We start from the raw sequence: 16,670 nt of genomic DNA, 5'->3' as shown, positions 1-16,670 counted from the left end.
ACGCGAGCAAATGTATTGGTGTCGTCCCTTTGCGGGGGAAAAGGGAACCAGGTCATTAAACCCATGAGGCAGCGCCGTTGGAGGGCGGAACAAGCAAAGCGCACTTCCGCCACTCTCGCGATGGGCGCCTAAAGGAAGGGGAAGTCCTCGAGAAAACGCCTAAGGGAAAAGGACAAGGGCTTCCGCCATACACGCCCACACACGCGGTCGCGCGCACTTCGAAGCGGATGTTCCCGTCATCCCCTTCCGCTTCCTCGGACGGTTGGACTTGGGACCCGTTTTCCGCGAGGATTCCCGCGCCCGGTCGGTGAGGGAGGCTGTTGGGCTAGTGAGGGGGGTGCGGGTTCCTGGAGGGAGAGCCCGGAGGCTGCTCTTGAGGGGCGCTGGAGGAAGAGCCGGGGAAAGGCGAGTTCCAGGGCCGCTGCGCGGGTGGGGGGGCGGGCAGGTCGAGCTGCACCTGCCTGTGGCAGCGGGGCTGATCCTGCCTTGGGCTTCGCCACGTTGCAAAACCCTGCCTGCTTTTAAATGGGGGTGCGGGATTCCGTGCTGTTTTTGTCGTGGTTCTGTGTTTTTTCAACATTGATTATCATTTCGAATTAAATGTCGGCAGTCGCCCTTCATCCAAAGACCACAGGGCGCTTTGCAATAGGAAAATGCAAAAATATTCAGCATGGTAACAAACGGAAACAACAACAACAAAAAAACCCACCCCAATTTAAAAGGCCACAAATGGTTTCCAGTGAAGACACCTCCTTGTTGTATTACAGTGGTACCTCGGGTTACATACGCTTCAGGTTACATATGCTTCAGGTTACAGACTCCGCTAACCCAGAAATAGTACCTCAGGTTAAGAACTTTGCTTCAGGATGAGAACAGAAATCGTGCTCTGGCAGCGTGGCGGCAGCAGGAGGCCCCATTCGCTAGTGGTGCTTCAGGTTAAGAACAGTTTCAGGTTAAGAACGGACCTCCAGAACGAATTAAGTGCATAACCTGAGGTACCACTGTATTGTTATTATTTATTAGATTTGTATGTCGCCCTTTGTTCTGAGATCGCAGGTTCAGTGTGAACATAAAATGCATAATACAGTGGTACCTCGGGTTACATATGCTTCAGGTTACATACGCTTCAGGTTACAGACTCCACTAACCCAGAAATAGTACCTCGGGTTAAGAACTTTGCTTCAGGATAAGAACAGAAATCGTGCGTTGGCAGAGGGAGGCCCCATTAGCTAAAGTGGCGCTTCAGGTTAAGAACAGTTTCAGGTTAAGAACGGACCTCCGGAACGAATTAAGTAGTTAACCTGAGGTACCACTGTAAAACAAACCAATGACACCCCCCCCCCCCACACACATAACCACATTTGGAAGATTGTGAAACAGCCCAAGGCTTGGTTGAAGAGAAAAGTTTGTTCCTGGTGGCTAAATATATTTGGTGAAGGCACCAGGCGAGACACCCTGGGTGGGGAGCATTTCAGTCAGCCACAGTCTTTGGTTGCCACCTTCCAGATTTTTCAAAGGAGGGACACGACGAAGTGCCTCAGATGGTGATTGCAGAGTCTGGGGTGTTTCACATGGAGAGAGGCGGTCCTTGATGTATTGTGGTCCTGAGCAGGACTTTAGGAAAATGGACCAGGGCAGTTTTATATTAGGTAGAGTTTCCATTTTTCATACTAATGAAGGTTGGTTTGAATTTAGCACTCCAAATGCTGGAATGCTAGTTTGTTCAGGCAGAGCAGACTTTCTAATTTATACCTCTCTGAGATTATCTTGGACAGAAATTGGGAAATTCTCTTTGAGTGTAGCATTTCAGGCTATAAAATTGGCCAGTTCTTAGGTAGGTGGAAAGAGGTATGCTTTGATAAAGAATTGCACACGTTCAGGTACCTGGTTCAGCTTTGCTACCTGGTTCCCAAAATGGAGTTTTACCTTTTAAAAATGGACGTTGGTAACGTGCTGGTCAAAATGTTTGCCCATATATACCTTGTTCATCACAGCTGGGCTTTAAAGGCAGAAGGAGCATGGGGGACTCATACTGCCTCACTCAAACCACTAGTAGGAAGACTAAGAAGATTCTCTGCCTCAAGTCCTTTGACAGGCACAGAGAAAGACCAAGGCAGGATAGGAGGCAAGTTACTCATTTGTGCTGTGATTTGGCAAATGAGAGAACAGCGCTTCCAAAGCACTGGGATAAAAATGCTGCTGTTTCTTTATTCAGATCCCAACCCAATTCTTTTCTCAACCCCAGATATAGCAACTGATTGGACAATGATGTTCTCTGAAGACCAGAGCATGTAGTTACCATAGAGATGCCATCTGAGGCTTTCCTACAGATGGTGCTATGTGCTGGCTGTAGCATAGATAATAATAGGCAGTGACGGTGCAGACTTCCACTGCAGGTAGTTGTATATGTTATGGCCAGAACAGGTGGCCTATTCTAAAGAGAAGCCTTTATTTACTTTATTTCTTAAATTTCTATAAAAACACAAAAAGACATAACATAGTAACAAACCCAAACAATTCCCCCATGGGATTATTAGCCCACCCATGGCAACTAACAAATGCTCTCATGTTTGTGGAGAGTCAGAGTCAGAGTTAGTAGGTGCCTGTTGATTCCCACCCAGAATCCTGTTTCATGTTTTGACAATCCTCAGTGACCCAGGTCTTAGGGTGTGGCCCTTTTGGAAAATGGGAAGCTGTTTTTGGGTTGGGGGGTGCACCAAAATAAAAGCAACTGGAGTAGTTTTTAAACATCAGTGATGGAAAAATAACTACAATTTCTAGTAAGGTGTGCAAAATGTTTTATGCACCCATCTTGTGTGAAGTTGAAAAGAATTCACTACAGCATCACCTTTAAAGGTGCAGTGGTACCTCGGGTTAAGTACTTAATTCGTTCCGGAGGTCCATTCTTAACCTGAAACTGTTCTTAACCTGAAGCACCACTTTAGCTAATGGGGCCTCCTGCTGCTGCTGCTGCTGCGCTGCTGCTGCTGCTGCTGCTGCGCTGCTGCTGCTGCTGCTGCTGCGCTGCTGCAGCCCAATTTCTGTTCTTATCCTGAAGCAAAGTTCTTAACCTGAAGCACTATTTCTGGGTTAGCGGAGTGTGTAACCTGAAGCGTATGTAACCTGAAGTGTATGTAACCCAAGGTACCACTGTACTTAAAATATGCCTTGATATCAGTCTCCTGAGTTTTGAGCCCTGAGAAAGATGATGAAAGTGTGTTTTAATTTCTTTTTGAAACTGGAATATTTTCTAAATTGTAGAGCATACTTGGGTCAAATAAAATATATGAAATCAAATTATGTTATTGAGATGTGAAGGGAATTGTGTTTTGGGTTGCGAGTGGAGGGGACAGAATTCTGCATCTTTGCCCCTTCACCTATTTCTGTTAGCATGGAAACTTCTGTAGCAACAGTCCTCTGTTTTTCCCTTTCCTTCAGGAGCCGCTGCTGCTTTTTGCCTTTGGATCATGCTGCTGCTTACCCTATTGTTGTTCTTGCTTTTGGGCCTAGCATCTCCTGTGGAGGTGAAGCGCCCACGGGGCGTCTCCTTAACAAGTGAGTTCCCAGCAGATAAAATGCCAAGCATTGTTCCACCAGCAAGCAACTCCTTCTGTTGATGTGGAGAATGGAAACAATATGTCTGTATTATAAATTTGTGCATCCACTTTCATTTCTTAGCAAAACCCTGCATTTGGTATATTCACTGTTTGTTTTTTCCTGGTTGAAAAATGGAGGAATGAGGGAAGACTCCAAGGGCTACCATTGCTTCCTGCTCTTAGTTCTACACTTCATTTGGTGCTAGAGCCCTGACATTTGCAACTATGCACACATTTACACAGTTACTTCCTGTAGAGAAGGGTTGTCTTCTTCATGACTTGCTGTTCCTTTCTGGTAAAATTGTTAAACTTGGAAGCATTTCCTAATTCTCATAATTCTTTGAGGAGTCTCAATTCTTTTGAAAGTCAGTGGCAGTGGCCCAGTGACTTGGTCTTGAGGTTTGTAATCACATTCTCGTTCTTCAGATTCCACTGTTCTCCCCCCCCCCCCACTGGAACTGTTTTGCATAAAATGCTGAGACTTTCATTACACGAAACATTAAAGTGTATTAAGCCTCCCTTGTGCTCTTTCTTCCTCATGTGGTGGAAAAGAGACTGTACATCTGAATGTGTAGCTTTTCTGGACTAGTTTAACTATGAGGTGAATTCATCTTATTAGCAGGTGCCCTGATTGAAGGGCAAAGTAGGTAGTACTACACTACTGGTTGCATTTTCTAGGAGATGGATTGCCAGAATGTGTCAAATCATTGAGTGGCTTTGGGGAGAAGATGGTGTTTTAGTGTCAGTTTGTGAAAGGTCAGTCATGTTTCCTGAATGGCTCCTGAGCCTCAAATGATTGCAGATCTTCCTAGCACTAAATACAGCCTCCTTTGAGTGGAACAGTGACAAGGTTGAAGAAGAAACTACTATTCACAGCTAAATATTGTTTCAGTGACTTTGAATAAACAGTTCCTTGAAGCTCTCTAAAAAGCAAACTCATCCTATTTTGGTGCACAGCTGTCCTTCCCCTTCCGTTTCCTGTTGCAGTTTCCCTCAGTTCAAATGTCAATCTTCCCCTCTCCACCACATCACTATGGTTATCCATGGGTGATTTAGAGAGAGCAAGTGCGTTTAAGGATTTGGTATTGTATACGTGACTGGGGATGTTAGAAGACACTGCCATGATATTGCTATTGGTGTTTTGTTTTTGTCCCGTCACCCCAAATTTGTGTTGTTTGGCTTGTGCCTTGAATGTTGGCCTTGAATGCCTTTCTGGATTGGTGTATTTGCATTCTGCAATTTTTGTTCTCGGAACCAAGTGCCTTTTGCTGTCCTTCTCAGGCCATCACTTCTATGATGAATCGAAGCCATTTACTTGTCTAGATGGCTCAGCAACAATAGCCTTTGATAGAGTCAATGATGATTACTGTGACTGCAAAGATGGATCAGATGAGCCAGGTAAGCCCCACTCACACACCTTGCCTCTGCCAATGAACCATGCTGCTTATTGCTGCTGTAATTAGATACTTGCTAATATTGTATTTCATGGGGTTACCCGATCCCTGAATGTGTGAAAATGTACAAGGCATGAAATGCTCAAAGTTGCAAAAGCAGAATATGGTTTGCCTGGATTAAAAGCAAACATATTAGCTGAAGAGAGAGACAGCACAAGTCATAGCTGGGTCGGAGGTTTTAGATTAGACATCAGAACAGATTAGATGTTCCTCGCACAATAGAGGGGCAAGCACTTGCCCATGGGAGCTCTGGAATCTGCATCTGGACTTGGGGGGGGATTGTTGTTCTTTTGCCTTACAGCAATACCACTTGTAGAATCACAGAATATGAGAGTTGGAAGGGACCATAACAGTCATCTACTCCAACCCGCAGCAATGCAGGAATCCTTTGCCCAGTGTGGGACTTTAGCCCATGGCCCTGTGATTAATAGTCTCACGCTCTACCAACTGAGCTATCAGCAATACCTAGATGATAGGCAGGTCCTGGTCCAGCTGAGGTGCAAAGTTGCTAGTGGTGCATGAGACAGAGCTGGATCCGTATTGCCTTCCTGCTTGCAACTTTGGCAAGAATCTGCATTGAAAATGGGGAGCAGGGGAGATCCTAAATCCAACTCTTCATAATGGTAAAACAAGACAAAGTGGTCATAGTGACTAACTTCATAGCATGGGCAAATCCAACATGGCCAGTTTATCCCTAAATCACAGAATTTGCGGGAGGAAAGGGTAACATTGGTTCTTGTAGATAGCTGTAAGCATCCAATTTGTTAAGGAATCTTCCAGTATCTTATCTCTCTGCCCAGGAACTGCTGCATGCCCTAGTGGCCGTTTCCACTGCTCCAATGCTGGCTACCGACCTCAGTACATCCCCTCCTCCCGTGTCAATGATGGAATTTGTGGTAAGCTTTGCTAGCTCATGTGGGTGGGAGACTTCAGGCTGCGGGCAGCCAAGCCCAAGTGAGTGAATGTTAATGGATCTCCTTGTTGTTTGCCTTTAGACTGCTGTGATGCAACAGATGAGTACAACAGCGGCATCGTGTGTGAAAACACCTGCAAGTAAGGCATGGCCTATATACTTTCAGGAAGCTTTTCCTCTCCTTTGACTGCTGATTCAAAGGCAGCTCCAGACTGGGTTTGGGCTAGTTTGGGAAAGGAAAGAGGATAAATGTACACTTGATCCCAGGCAGCAGCAGCTCCCAAAATAATTTTGCACACCCTCTGGGAAACTTGGATCCTCCCCATCTTCAAAAAAATAAATCCACTTAACAGTTCTATTGTTTAATTACAGGACACTACAACAATAAATCTCAGTATTAAAAACAGAACACCAACTCAGTCTTAATCAGTCGGAGACATTTCTTGATAGTTCGCTGTATTATCTTGCATAATAGAACGTCGCAGCTTTTGGGCAGCTACAGCAAATTGCTGTGCTGTAGGTTGTAGGTGTTTGGTTTTTCAAGTATGTACCTGGCCTGTCTGTGCCATATTTGGGTCCAGTACAGCTCACAACAGAACATTTCAAATATGATCACCAGAAAAAATATGCAGCTGCAAAATAATGATGCCAGCTATAACCAAACTCCAAAAAATAAAAAATAAATTAAAAAAATGCATGGAAGCACCAGAAACTTAATCTTCTTGTGCAATGCAAGTTTTCACTCTTAAAGACAGAGAGGGAGGTAACAATTCTTCATTCCCCTGATAACTTCTTTTCACGTGTTTGTCATTGGTGCTGGCTAAGCATAATGCGGTCCTACATTCTGTATTGTATTATATTATATTGATCTTGATGTTTGTAAGTATCATGAAAGGAAAAAAGGGGCAGTAGCTGTCTAGGTTTGCAGGGGTAGAGATTCTAAAATACTCTGATGCAGTATTTTCCAATGATTATTTTAATGCTGTTTTTAGTTTATTTTGATTTATTAGTTGTTTTAGGGATTTTTCTTAACCTTTCACTCTAAGCTGCCCTGAAAATGTATTTGAAGACTATTATTATTATTATTATTAAACTCTGTAATAAATTCACAAAATAAATGGGGGCAGAGTAGTCATATTTGTCGTGCTACCCATAGCTCTTGTCCTGTTGTCACATAATTCTGCAAACTTTTATGAATATGGAGTTATTCAGAATAAGAGGACTTGCATTGCGTGTCTTGATGCGAGCGCTGCCTCTGGCTGCGCCGCCCAAGTTAGTCATCATTGACATTGCCTGGGTTGTAGCTTGCTGCTGTGCTGTCATTTCCAGTCATATGCTCTATGCCTGAAAAAAGCTTGCTCCCCACCCCTTCTAGAATAGGGTCTCTCTTGCTGCACTGGTTGGTGCTGTGGGTGGAAGGTGTCTTTGGGGCTCAGCTCCAGCTGTCTCTTTCCTTTCCCTGTGCAGAGAAATGGGCCGAAAGGAGCGGGAGGCACTAAAGCAGATGGCTGAAGTGGCCAGAGAAGGCTTCGAAATCAAGCAGGCCCTGATGAAGGAAGCAAGTAAGAGGAAAGAAGAAAAACAGGTGAGGATGCTGGCCTAGGAAGTGGAAACACAGTGCTGACAATACAGGGGAAGAGTGCCCATTGCCACCAGTGCTCATGAGCCTGGGCATTGTTCCTCTCACAGGAGCATTTTGGAGTCACTTGAAGAAGCCAAGCTATGGCTCTTTTCAGGTAGGCATTAGAAGTGACCTCTAGTGGGTGGGGAGCCAAGTTATAGAGATTCTGTACACACCTTGGGCTTGGACCGTTGAGAGGACCTCTTCTCTCTCCTCCCCACCCCCCCAAACACTTCTAGATAAAGCTCACTGAGCTACAGGAGAGCAAGAAGTCTGTGGAGGAGCAAGTGGAGACTCTGAGGTCGCTAAAAGAAGCTGCTGAGAAACCTGAAAAAGAAGCCAAGGATATCCATCAGAAAGCCTGGGAGGGTGAGTGCACTTCTACCATGCAAGGGGATTTCATGGCACTGAAAGCCTCTGTGTCAGCCAACAGCCTCGTTTTTAAAGCAGGAGAACTTGTGGTCCTCCAGATGTTGAAATACAGCTTCCAGAATCCCTGATCATTGGCCATGCTGCCTTAAGATGGATGGGAGTTGGGAGTCCCATAGCAAACAGGTGGCCACAGATTTCCCAGCCCTGCCTTAATAGGAGGTTAGAGAATTTTATGATGGATGGGTTTACCCTCATGTCCTAGAATGGCTTCCTTGGAAGTTTCTGCCTTGCCACTGATGGGGAGATGGGATGCTAGAGTTGCAGCCGGAGGTGCCTTTGTCTGCGCTGCTCACATTCTTAGTTCCAAGCCCAGCTCTTGCAGGGGCTCGGGGTGTTTGCCACGTCAACAGTTCAGCATGATGAAAGCAATACAATGAAATGCTTGGGTGAAATACTTAGTGCAGCATCCAGAAATGGATTGAAATTATTGTGCACCTGCTTAACGCCGGCCATTAAAAACAGACCAATATGAAGCTGTTGCAACACTTCTGGAAGATGTTTGGCAGGGCTTCAGGAAGAGGGAGCTGCACAGTTCTTGGGTAGTCATCAAGCCACTTAAATTGTTTTTCATCTTTGTACGTTGCCATGTGTTGAGAATGAATTTGAAATGAAAAATAAGCAGAATAAATGTTGGGCATGACTCTCTGTTCCCTTTTTCTGTTAGGGCATGGATGGGATGTGTTTTCTTGGTGGTTCTCAAAGACTGCATTTATCAGGCAAATAAGTCTGCAGGGTTTTAGATTTTAATACATGTGTGTCTACCTTATTGTTTCATTGGAATGTGTGCTTTAGGGACAGGATTTGAGGTGCACAGAAATCCTAAAGCTGTTCTCCTAGTTGTAGAGAGAAGATGACTTTAGAAGTTATGCAGGGAAGTTACTTTGGTTTTTTTGAATGAATGAATGAATGAGTTGAACTTGTTATTTGCCCACTTTGCAACAGAACAGAAAGCGGCCGAAAGAGCAGTGAGGGATCAAGCCAAAGCAGAAGAAGCCTTTCACGAGCTGGATGATGATGGAGATGGCATGTGAGTGAGATGATTCCCTCTTTCAGTAGCTTGTTCACAGACTCTGTCATCTGTGGTCAAAGGCATGTGGCAGGACAGATGTTGATCCAGCTGCTGATCCCTTTGTGTCCTGATGTCAAATTCTAGTGCTTAACTATTCCTGAATTTATTTGGAGCAGAGGAGCACTTATTGTTACCATCTCAAGGGCCATGTTGGCTCAGGAGGCATTAATTGTCTGTAAGACGTTTCAAACTGGTGAGAGGGCACAAACCCAATCCCATTGCTCTGAGACAAGATACCCTGTAACTTAAAAGCATCCCTAAGTGATGCTTTAAGTCTTCAAGAAATAATGAGGGCTAAAAACTTGCTCTTTTCCGTAAAATGAAAGCTAGGAACCTTGGAGTACACATGCCACAGGTACTGCTATATCAGTCTTTGTGTATGCAGAGTTGTGAAAGGCATGGCTAGTACCCTAATTGCCCTCCTGTGCCTTCAGGATATCTGTTGCTGAGCTCCAGACGCACCCTGAGCTAGATGCAGATGGTGATGGGATCCTTTCAGAATCGGAAGCCCAGGTATGGTGGGGAATGTGCACTTATAGAGGAGGGCTTTTCTTCTCATGCAAGCGAAAACAGCTGTTCATGGTTATCCTTCGTTCTTTCTGTTAGGCCTTCTGCTTTCATGCACTTCCTGTGCTTTGCGGGTCTCTTTCCTCTCCCACCAAAAGCTAGGTTAAGATGAGACCACTTGACACTTGGAGTAGGGCTGGAGTCTGGAAGTAGACTAAGTTGTAGATCAAACCAAGAGTGTCCAAATACTGCCCAGCTGTGAACCTCCCCCCACCCACCATATTGGTTAGAAGTCACTTGCTGTGCTTGGGGGTATATTGGAGTGGGGGAAGGTGTCAGTAGGCATTCTACTGAAGACACTCTGCTTTAGTTTACTGTTTTCCAGCCATTCCCAGTATGTCCTTTGTGTGCTCAATAGCTCACTTCCTTTGTCAGATTTTTCTTGGATCTTTTCTTAACAGTACAGTCATACCTCGGGTTACAGACGCTTCAGGTTGCTTTTTTGGGGTTACGGACCCACCAAAACCCGGAAGTACTGGAGCGGGTTACTTCTGGGTTTCGTTGGTCGTTCATGCGCAGAAGTGCTACATTGCGCTTTGCACATGCGCAGAAGTGCCAAATCGCAACCCGCACGTGCGCAGATGCGCCACTGTGGGTTGTGAACGCTGTTTGCAGAACGCTGATTCGGACGTTTACATGTAGGTTTCAAACAGTTTCAAATTTAAAGTGCATCAAGAATAACAAATCTAAGGAATGTATGTTTAAGGAAATTAGCCCATGGGAGAAAATCTTTCTATTTCAACTTCAGTCTTTTTTCCCTTTTTTACTAGTGTGTGATTTACCGTATTTTTTGCCCTATAGGACGCACTTTTTCCCCTCCAAAAATGAAGGGGAAATGTGTGTGCGTCCTATGGGGCAAATGCAGGCTTTCGCTGAAGCCTGGAGAGCGAGACGCGTTGGTGTGCACCGACCCCTCTCGCTCTCCAGGCTTCAGGAAGCTATCCGCAAGCCTTGCGCGCCCGGCGGGAGTTCCCCCAGGCGCGCAAGGCTTGCTGGTGGCAGCCTGCAGCACGGGGCGCCCTCCGGAGGACGCCCCGTGCTTCGCGCTGGTGTCCGCAGGCCTGCGGCGCCCGGGGGGAACTCCCCCCGGCGCACAAGACTTGCAGGTGGCAGCCTGCAGCGCGGAGCACGGGGCACCCTCCGGAGGACGCCCCGTTCTTCGTGCTGGTGTCCGCAAGCCTGCAGCGCCCGGGGGAACTCCCCCCCCCGGCGCGCAAGGCTTGTGGGCGGCAGCCTGTTCTGGGGGCTGGGGTCGGGGGAAGCTCGGGCTTCCCCCGCCCCAGCCCCGTGGTGGTGGTGGGGATAATTTTTTTTTATTCATTCCCCCCCAAATGAGGTGCGTCCTATGGGCCAGTGCGCCCTATAGGGCGAAAAATATGGTATTTATTACGCCTAAGGTGTCCACAAGGTGGCAGTAACACTGAACCTGCTCTACTTTCAGAGTGTGTTTTTAGGCTCTTTTTGCCGGCTGCTGAAACTATTATTTTACATCATTTCTTCATCCCAAGGGAACCCATCAAGGCTATGGAAGAGACTGTGGAAATCCTCCCAATCTGTGTTCTTGGTTCTGTAGAGTTGCATGGTTGAGAGCATCACAAATGAGGTTCTTCCCCCAAAAATGATTGGCAGAGAAAAGGGTACCTCTTCACACAATTCATAGTTAGCCTAGGGAATTCACTGTTTCATTGGTTTAGATCAGGAGTGGGCAGATCTCTGGCTTGTAGAATCTGTTTCGTTGTCATTTTTACCAAAATCCCGTAAGCCACCAGCTGAAGCCAAACGCAAAAGACATACAGTTAAACAAATTTCTGGGCTCAGAATTTTTGTTCTTTCATGCTAAAGTTGAATGGTGCATACGGTCTTTCCGTACTCACTTTTGGTTATTCTAAGCTTTCTTCATTTCCGCAGCATTATTTAGGGCAGAGGGGTGGGGTGTATGTGTGTGTCATTTTGTTGCTGGGAGTCAGAAACCCTTGCCCATCTACTGCAAATCACCCAGCAATCTACCAGTACTGTAGATGCAAACGCAGCTTCTGCCCACCCCTTGTTTAAGGGGTGTTCCTTGCTGAAAGAGCAGGGTCTGTCTTGTTTTTTTTAATGTTTCTTATAAAAAATGATCTTGCACAGTCTGGCTCGCTTGAAAGAAATGCTACTCTCTTGTCTTTCCAAAATCTGTAACCATTGTGGGGAGCAGGAGGATGACTACTTGACTGATACAGTGCATTGCTACTTAATTTGAACTATGGGTTTGCCCTGGGACATATGCAGCTGTGTATAAATACAGTTTTCCTGTTCTTTCAGACTTTACTGGACAATTCCTTGCAGGCGGATGTGGCCAGATTCCAGGACACTGTGTGGGCAGCGATCAAGGAGAAGTACAGACCAGAGGTCAGTGTGCCAACCTTGTCTTTCTCTACCACAGATCCAAATAGTTTGAATGACCTTTTCTGGGGAACTGATATCTGAAACAGTTTTGTTCCATGCTTGGCTTGATGTCATTACTGTGCTTCAACTCTTCTTCATTTTGTACATCACTTTTTGGACTAATCAATATGTTCTGAAAAATTTCTGTGATGATTTCACGTATATTACTTATTCAATTTATATCTCACCCATCCTTCCTGAAGGAGCCTCGGTTACACAGTATAAATTATGTAGTGTTGGTATATTGTATGCTGCTTTGAATTCCTAGTTGGTTAGAAAGGCAGGATATCAATGGTAAGCATAAGTAGACCGGCGCATTTGGCAGAACTGTTTGGACTGCAGAATTAGAAGCATCTTGGCAGGTATTAATCATGGCTCCATCTGCAGCTACTGGAGAAGTGGGTCTTTCATGGAAAGGCAGGCCACCTTGGCTCTGGGAGTTCCTGAGTGACATCCATGGTATCCATTCTCCCTTGCTCCTCAAGAATTTCAAACAGTTACTAACTAAGGGCAGCCATGAGTTACAAGATGGGCTAAACTCAGCTTTTCCCTCTCCAGAGCTTGGTTGATGTACAACCCCCACCAAAAGGTCCGTCAGATGAAGAGCCAGATACTCAGCCCGATGCCCACGTGGACCAGTTACCTCCTGATGACGATTATGACGAGGAGGAGGATGAAGATGAAGAACCTGAGGAAGACAGCATTGATGAGGAGGTGAAGGTACTAAACTGAGTTTCTGGAGTCTACACCTGAAATATACAGGGATATTCTTCTCCCCCGCCCCTCTCCTAACTTAAATTTTACATTCAAGATCACACACACCATAGGAAAATATATGTGTTTTTATTTTAGCACACTTTATTCTGAATACAATATTTGCATGGATGTTTGACTAGAGAGCAGCTGGTCATGGAGCAAGGTGTTGAGGGAGTGGTGTTGAGTAAAGAATTTTGACCCCAAGCCTATAGACCAGTGTTCGAAACTCCCATTGTTCTAGGTGCATTTTGAGACAGGGAATTTCATTAGCGTGAGCAGTTTCTGAGCTCTGGGTGTAGTACTGCTAAGATTTCAGATTAAAACCGCAGTGTGGAAGGAAAGGAGGACCTTTTCTGCCTCCCCACTTCCATCTGCTCTCTGAAGATTGGAGAAGAGACCCTCTTAAGAATATTAGGGGGGTGGGTAAGGGAAAGGACTAGACCATGTGGAAAATGAACATAATATTTTAGCTGCGGTTCCTTCATTTTCAGCCTTGCATTCTTGTTATAAGAAAAGCGTGCCTAGACATTCCGTTGGTGTGCCCATAACCTAGGTTTAAGGTATCGTTTAGCTCCTAGCTTTCATATCTCAGTTTCTAACACTACTATAGAGGGTGGGTGGAAAAGTAGCCATGCTGGTAGCAGGGGCTCATCCCCTCCAGAGCTTTTTGCTGAACTTGGGATAGGGTGGAATATTAAAGCCTGACAAATTGCTATGCCTGGTGTAATGAGAAGAATGGCAAGTTGCTAGTACTACAGTTTCACACATAGAATTATTGTTGCTGTTGCTTAACATTAGGAAGTACATGAGAGTTCAACGCGGGTCCTTTGTTCATCTCGCTCCCTCTGAGCCCCTCTTACCCTCCAAAGCAGGGATGGGGAACCTTCCTCAGCCTGAGGGCTGCATTCCCTTCTGGGCACATTTCAGTCACACAAAATCATTCAGGGTGTGAAGCATGGCCAGTCCCTGTGTGTCAGTTTCTCCCAGTCTCCCCTTTCCCCTCTTGTTTATGGTCTATGCGGGCTGCTTTTTGAACTGAAAGTGACGATAGCCACCTGCTGCCTCAATGTCTCCACAGGTCCCTTCCCCCAAGCCATCGTCTGATGTCAAAGCGTCAGAAGATGAACTGGAGACGATGCCCCCTTATGATGAAGCCACACAAGCTCTAATTGAAGGTAAGCTATTCTTTAGAGAACATCCTTTCAAATGCAAGAAACACCATGATTGTCTTTAGTGTGTGCAGGCCTGCCCGTGAACTTGCTGTGCAGAAAACAGCTATTTTCCAAAAGGGGTCAAGTCCAAGTGGAGTCAACCAGCAATGGTACAAAAGAAAGTTACTGCTTTCTTTCTGTTCAAATAAATGCCATAAAGAGGCTTAAGAACTTCAAGCAAGATGGATGTTCTACCAGGTCAGAAAACAAAAGCCATTTGCTCCGAGAGGAGGTGAGCTGCAGCTTTTAACACATGGCTGAAAATTTTGAGCTGCCTCATTTTGAAAAAGTTCTGGAAAAAAATCAGAGCTGTTCAATGTTTCTTTTTATCATGCAAGGAAGGTATTTGATCCAATTAACCTTTTCCAACGTGAGGTCCCATGAACACTTGATGCTGCTAACTGGTCATGTCTTCATTGCTTAGAGCTTTCTTCTCACACAGTAGTCAATGAGGCAAGCAGGAGTTTACAGGTAGCTGCTTGCTTTAACAAGTATCTGAACATGAGAAGGAGAGGTGTGAAGTCAAGATGGGGCAAATCAAGCTGCTCTTAGAACGTGAGAGCCCTGCTGGATCAGTCTAGCATCCTGTTGCTGCAGTTGCCAACCAGATGCCCATGGGAAAACCTGAGCACAAGAGCAACTCTCCCCACTTACAATACCAAGCACCTGGTATTCAGAAGAATACTTTCTCCAACAGTGGAAGCGGCACATAGCCATCATGGCTTTTAGCCACTGATAGCCTTATTTCTCTCCATTGGGGGTGAGATGAGTGGTTTAATCCTGCCATGGAACCATCTAGTGCCTCGTGGCGGAGAAATGGGCATCATACAAACTTTCTGCATGGCACCAAAGAAAGAGAGAGGGACAGACCCAGATGTGTACATGTAGTTATGTATTTCACTAGCTGTATTCAAGAATTTCCATAGCTCACCCTTTTGGCTACTCTCCATGCTGTATATTCAGTGTGTATTGATTTTTCAAAAAAACATTTCTGTATTTGAACGTTGGAGTAGAATCTTTGTAAACGGTTGCATTGCTTGACCATTTTTGCTCTGTTGGGAAAAGTTGAGTCACATCTATGGAAAGGGCAAAGACACTTTAGCATCACCTTGAGTCTAAATATAGCACGAGGCAGCGGGGGAGGAGGATGTTTGTGTTTAGTGTTCCAGTAAGTTCCTTCCAGATAGATGTCATCATGGAACCACCTTTGTTTAGCTGTCATGTAGCCACACCTCCACTTTCTCCTCCTGAATTCACGTGGCTTTCCAAGCCTTTGATACCCCATTGAAGTGAGATAACTTCTTCGGCAGGGGTGGAGTGACCTCAGGCCCTCTAAGCCCTCTTTATCTGGCCCTTAGGATTCTCTGCAGACCACTCCTCCTCCCAAGGCTACTCTTCTCAGCCTAAACAGAACGTGACCTTGTACTGCTCAGAATACGTCTTGCCTGCTTGGATGGAGGGATGCAGATGTAGTAACCACAAACTCTTATATGGCTGGACTGTAGCCTACTGTACAGAGCAAAGAGTCATATATACAACTCAACCCATGAGATTGTTCAGGTGGGCATGTGACCCTCTGGCTGAAAAAGGTTCACCAACCTGCAGTTCAGCATCATATTTTACTTTAATGTGACGCTCTCTTTTCCAAGTGACCCAGGTGTGCTTGGTCTTTTGGAAGATTGAGTTTACCCAAAGCTATGCAGTCAAGACCAAGTTGACCCAGGGTGCTTGAGAGGTTCTTCCAAGTCCACCCAATTTCCAAGCAGGATCTGTCGATGCTGTAGAACGGAGCTTGTCAAAATGTACCAGACGTGGCCAAAAGCTTGTTTTATAGCTGTAATAAAATGAACTGGGCAGCCAAAGGCATGTCTGCACTTTGTGTTCTGGGAACGTGCGCCATCCAAATAGATCACCGCCATTAGCATTGCTAAGCAGGCACCATTTCTCAGATATCTAACGTCCACGAAGCAAAAGGCAATCAATAGGCCGGGCTTGCTGTTTGAAGTGGCTCCTGTGTGCTAAAGGGGGAGTGGCTCTGTTTGTGGTTTTCTCCTTGCAGCAGTGGAAAGCCATCAAAACGCACAATATGGACATGGGATTATGACATGTTTGTTTGCCTAACTTCTGATTTGCCTTTCCTCTTTGCATTAGTTATAGGTACTGAAACGAGTTAATTCTGCTTTTCAATAATTCCAGCTAGTTGGGGAGTGGACAGTGACATATACTTGAGATGTATGGACAGTTTTCAGTTGACAGCCACTAGGTGGTGGTGGTGGTGCATCCCAGATTCCCATTATTTTGTATAAATTCTTCCAGAGAGGCGTGTTAAATTTGTTGTTGTTGTTTTGTTGTTGTTTTTGTTAATTCTAATTAAATTTGTATAGCGCCCTTCATTTGAAGATCACAGGGCAGTTCACAACAAAAATACAAAATGAGAATACATTTACTCCTTATACTCCCAACCCTTGTAAGGAGCTACTTAGGGTTGAAAGTTTGGGGCAACTTTTACAGATATATGGGGATAGGTAAAGGTAAAGGGACCCCTGACCGTTAGGTCCAGTCGTGGATGACTCTGGGGTTGTGGTGCTCATCTCACTTTATTGGCTGAGGGAGCCGGCGTACAGCTT

The 16,670-nt window shown here is 45.4% G+C and overlaps 1 protein-coding gene across 7 annotated transcripts in view; it reads left to right on the top strand.

Moving 5' to 3' along the window:
• The window catches only part of PRKCSH (PRKCSH beta subunit of glucosidase II), a 39,773-nt gene that overhangs the window by 6,207 nt on the left and 16,896 nt on the right, over positions 1-16,670 (top strand). For 2 of the 7 annotated variants that reach the window (XM_083593538.1, XM_083593535.1), the window contains exons 1-12: positions 188-307; positions 3,439-3,555; positions 4,878-4,994; positions 5,851-5,946; positions 6,046-6,103; positions 7,431-7,548; positions 7,824-7,953; positions 8,959-9,043; positions 9,520-9,598; positions 11,954-12,040; positions 12,635-12,796; positions 13,911-14,007. In XM_083593538.1, coding sequence (XP_083449664.1) covers positions 3,468-3,555; positions 4,878-4,994; positions 5,851-5,946; positions 6,046-6,103; positions 7,431-7,548; positions 7,824-7,953; positions 8,959-9,043; positions 9,520-9,598; positions 11,954-12,040; positions 12,635-12,796; positions 13,911-14,007 — 1,117 coding nt within the window. In that variant the 5' untranslated portion in view covers positions 188-307; positions 3,439-3,467. Of the gene's footprint in view, positions 1-187; positions 406-3,438; positions 3,556-4,877; positions 4,995-5,850; positions 5,947-6,045; positions 6,104-7,430; positions 7,549-7,823; positions 7,954-8,958; positions 9,044-9,519; positions 9,599-11,953; positions 12,041-12,634; positions 12,797-13,910; positions 14,008-16,670 lie in introns of those variants that run through there. The other 5 variants (XM_083593540.1, XM_083593541.1, XM_083593539.1 and 2 more) reach the window with 5 other exon arrangements.

This window comes from Podarcis filfolensis (assembly GCF_964270895.1).
Source record: "Podarcis filfolensis genome assembly, chromosome: 17".
NCBI lineage: Eukaryota > Metazoa > Chordata > Lepidosauria > Squamata > Lacertidae > Podarcis > Podarcis filfolensis.
Note: the sequence above shows the minus strand (reverse complement) of the source record. Positions and strands in the feature narration are given on the sequence as shown.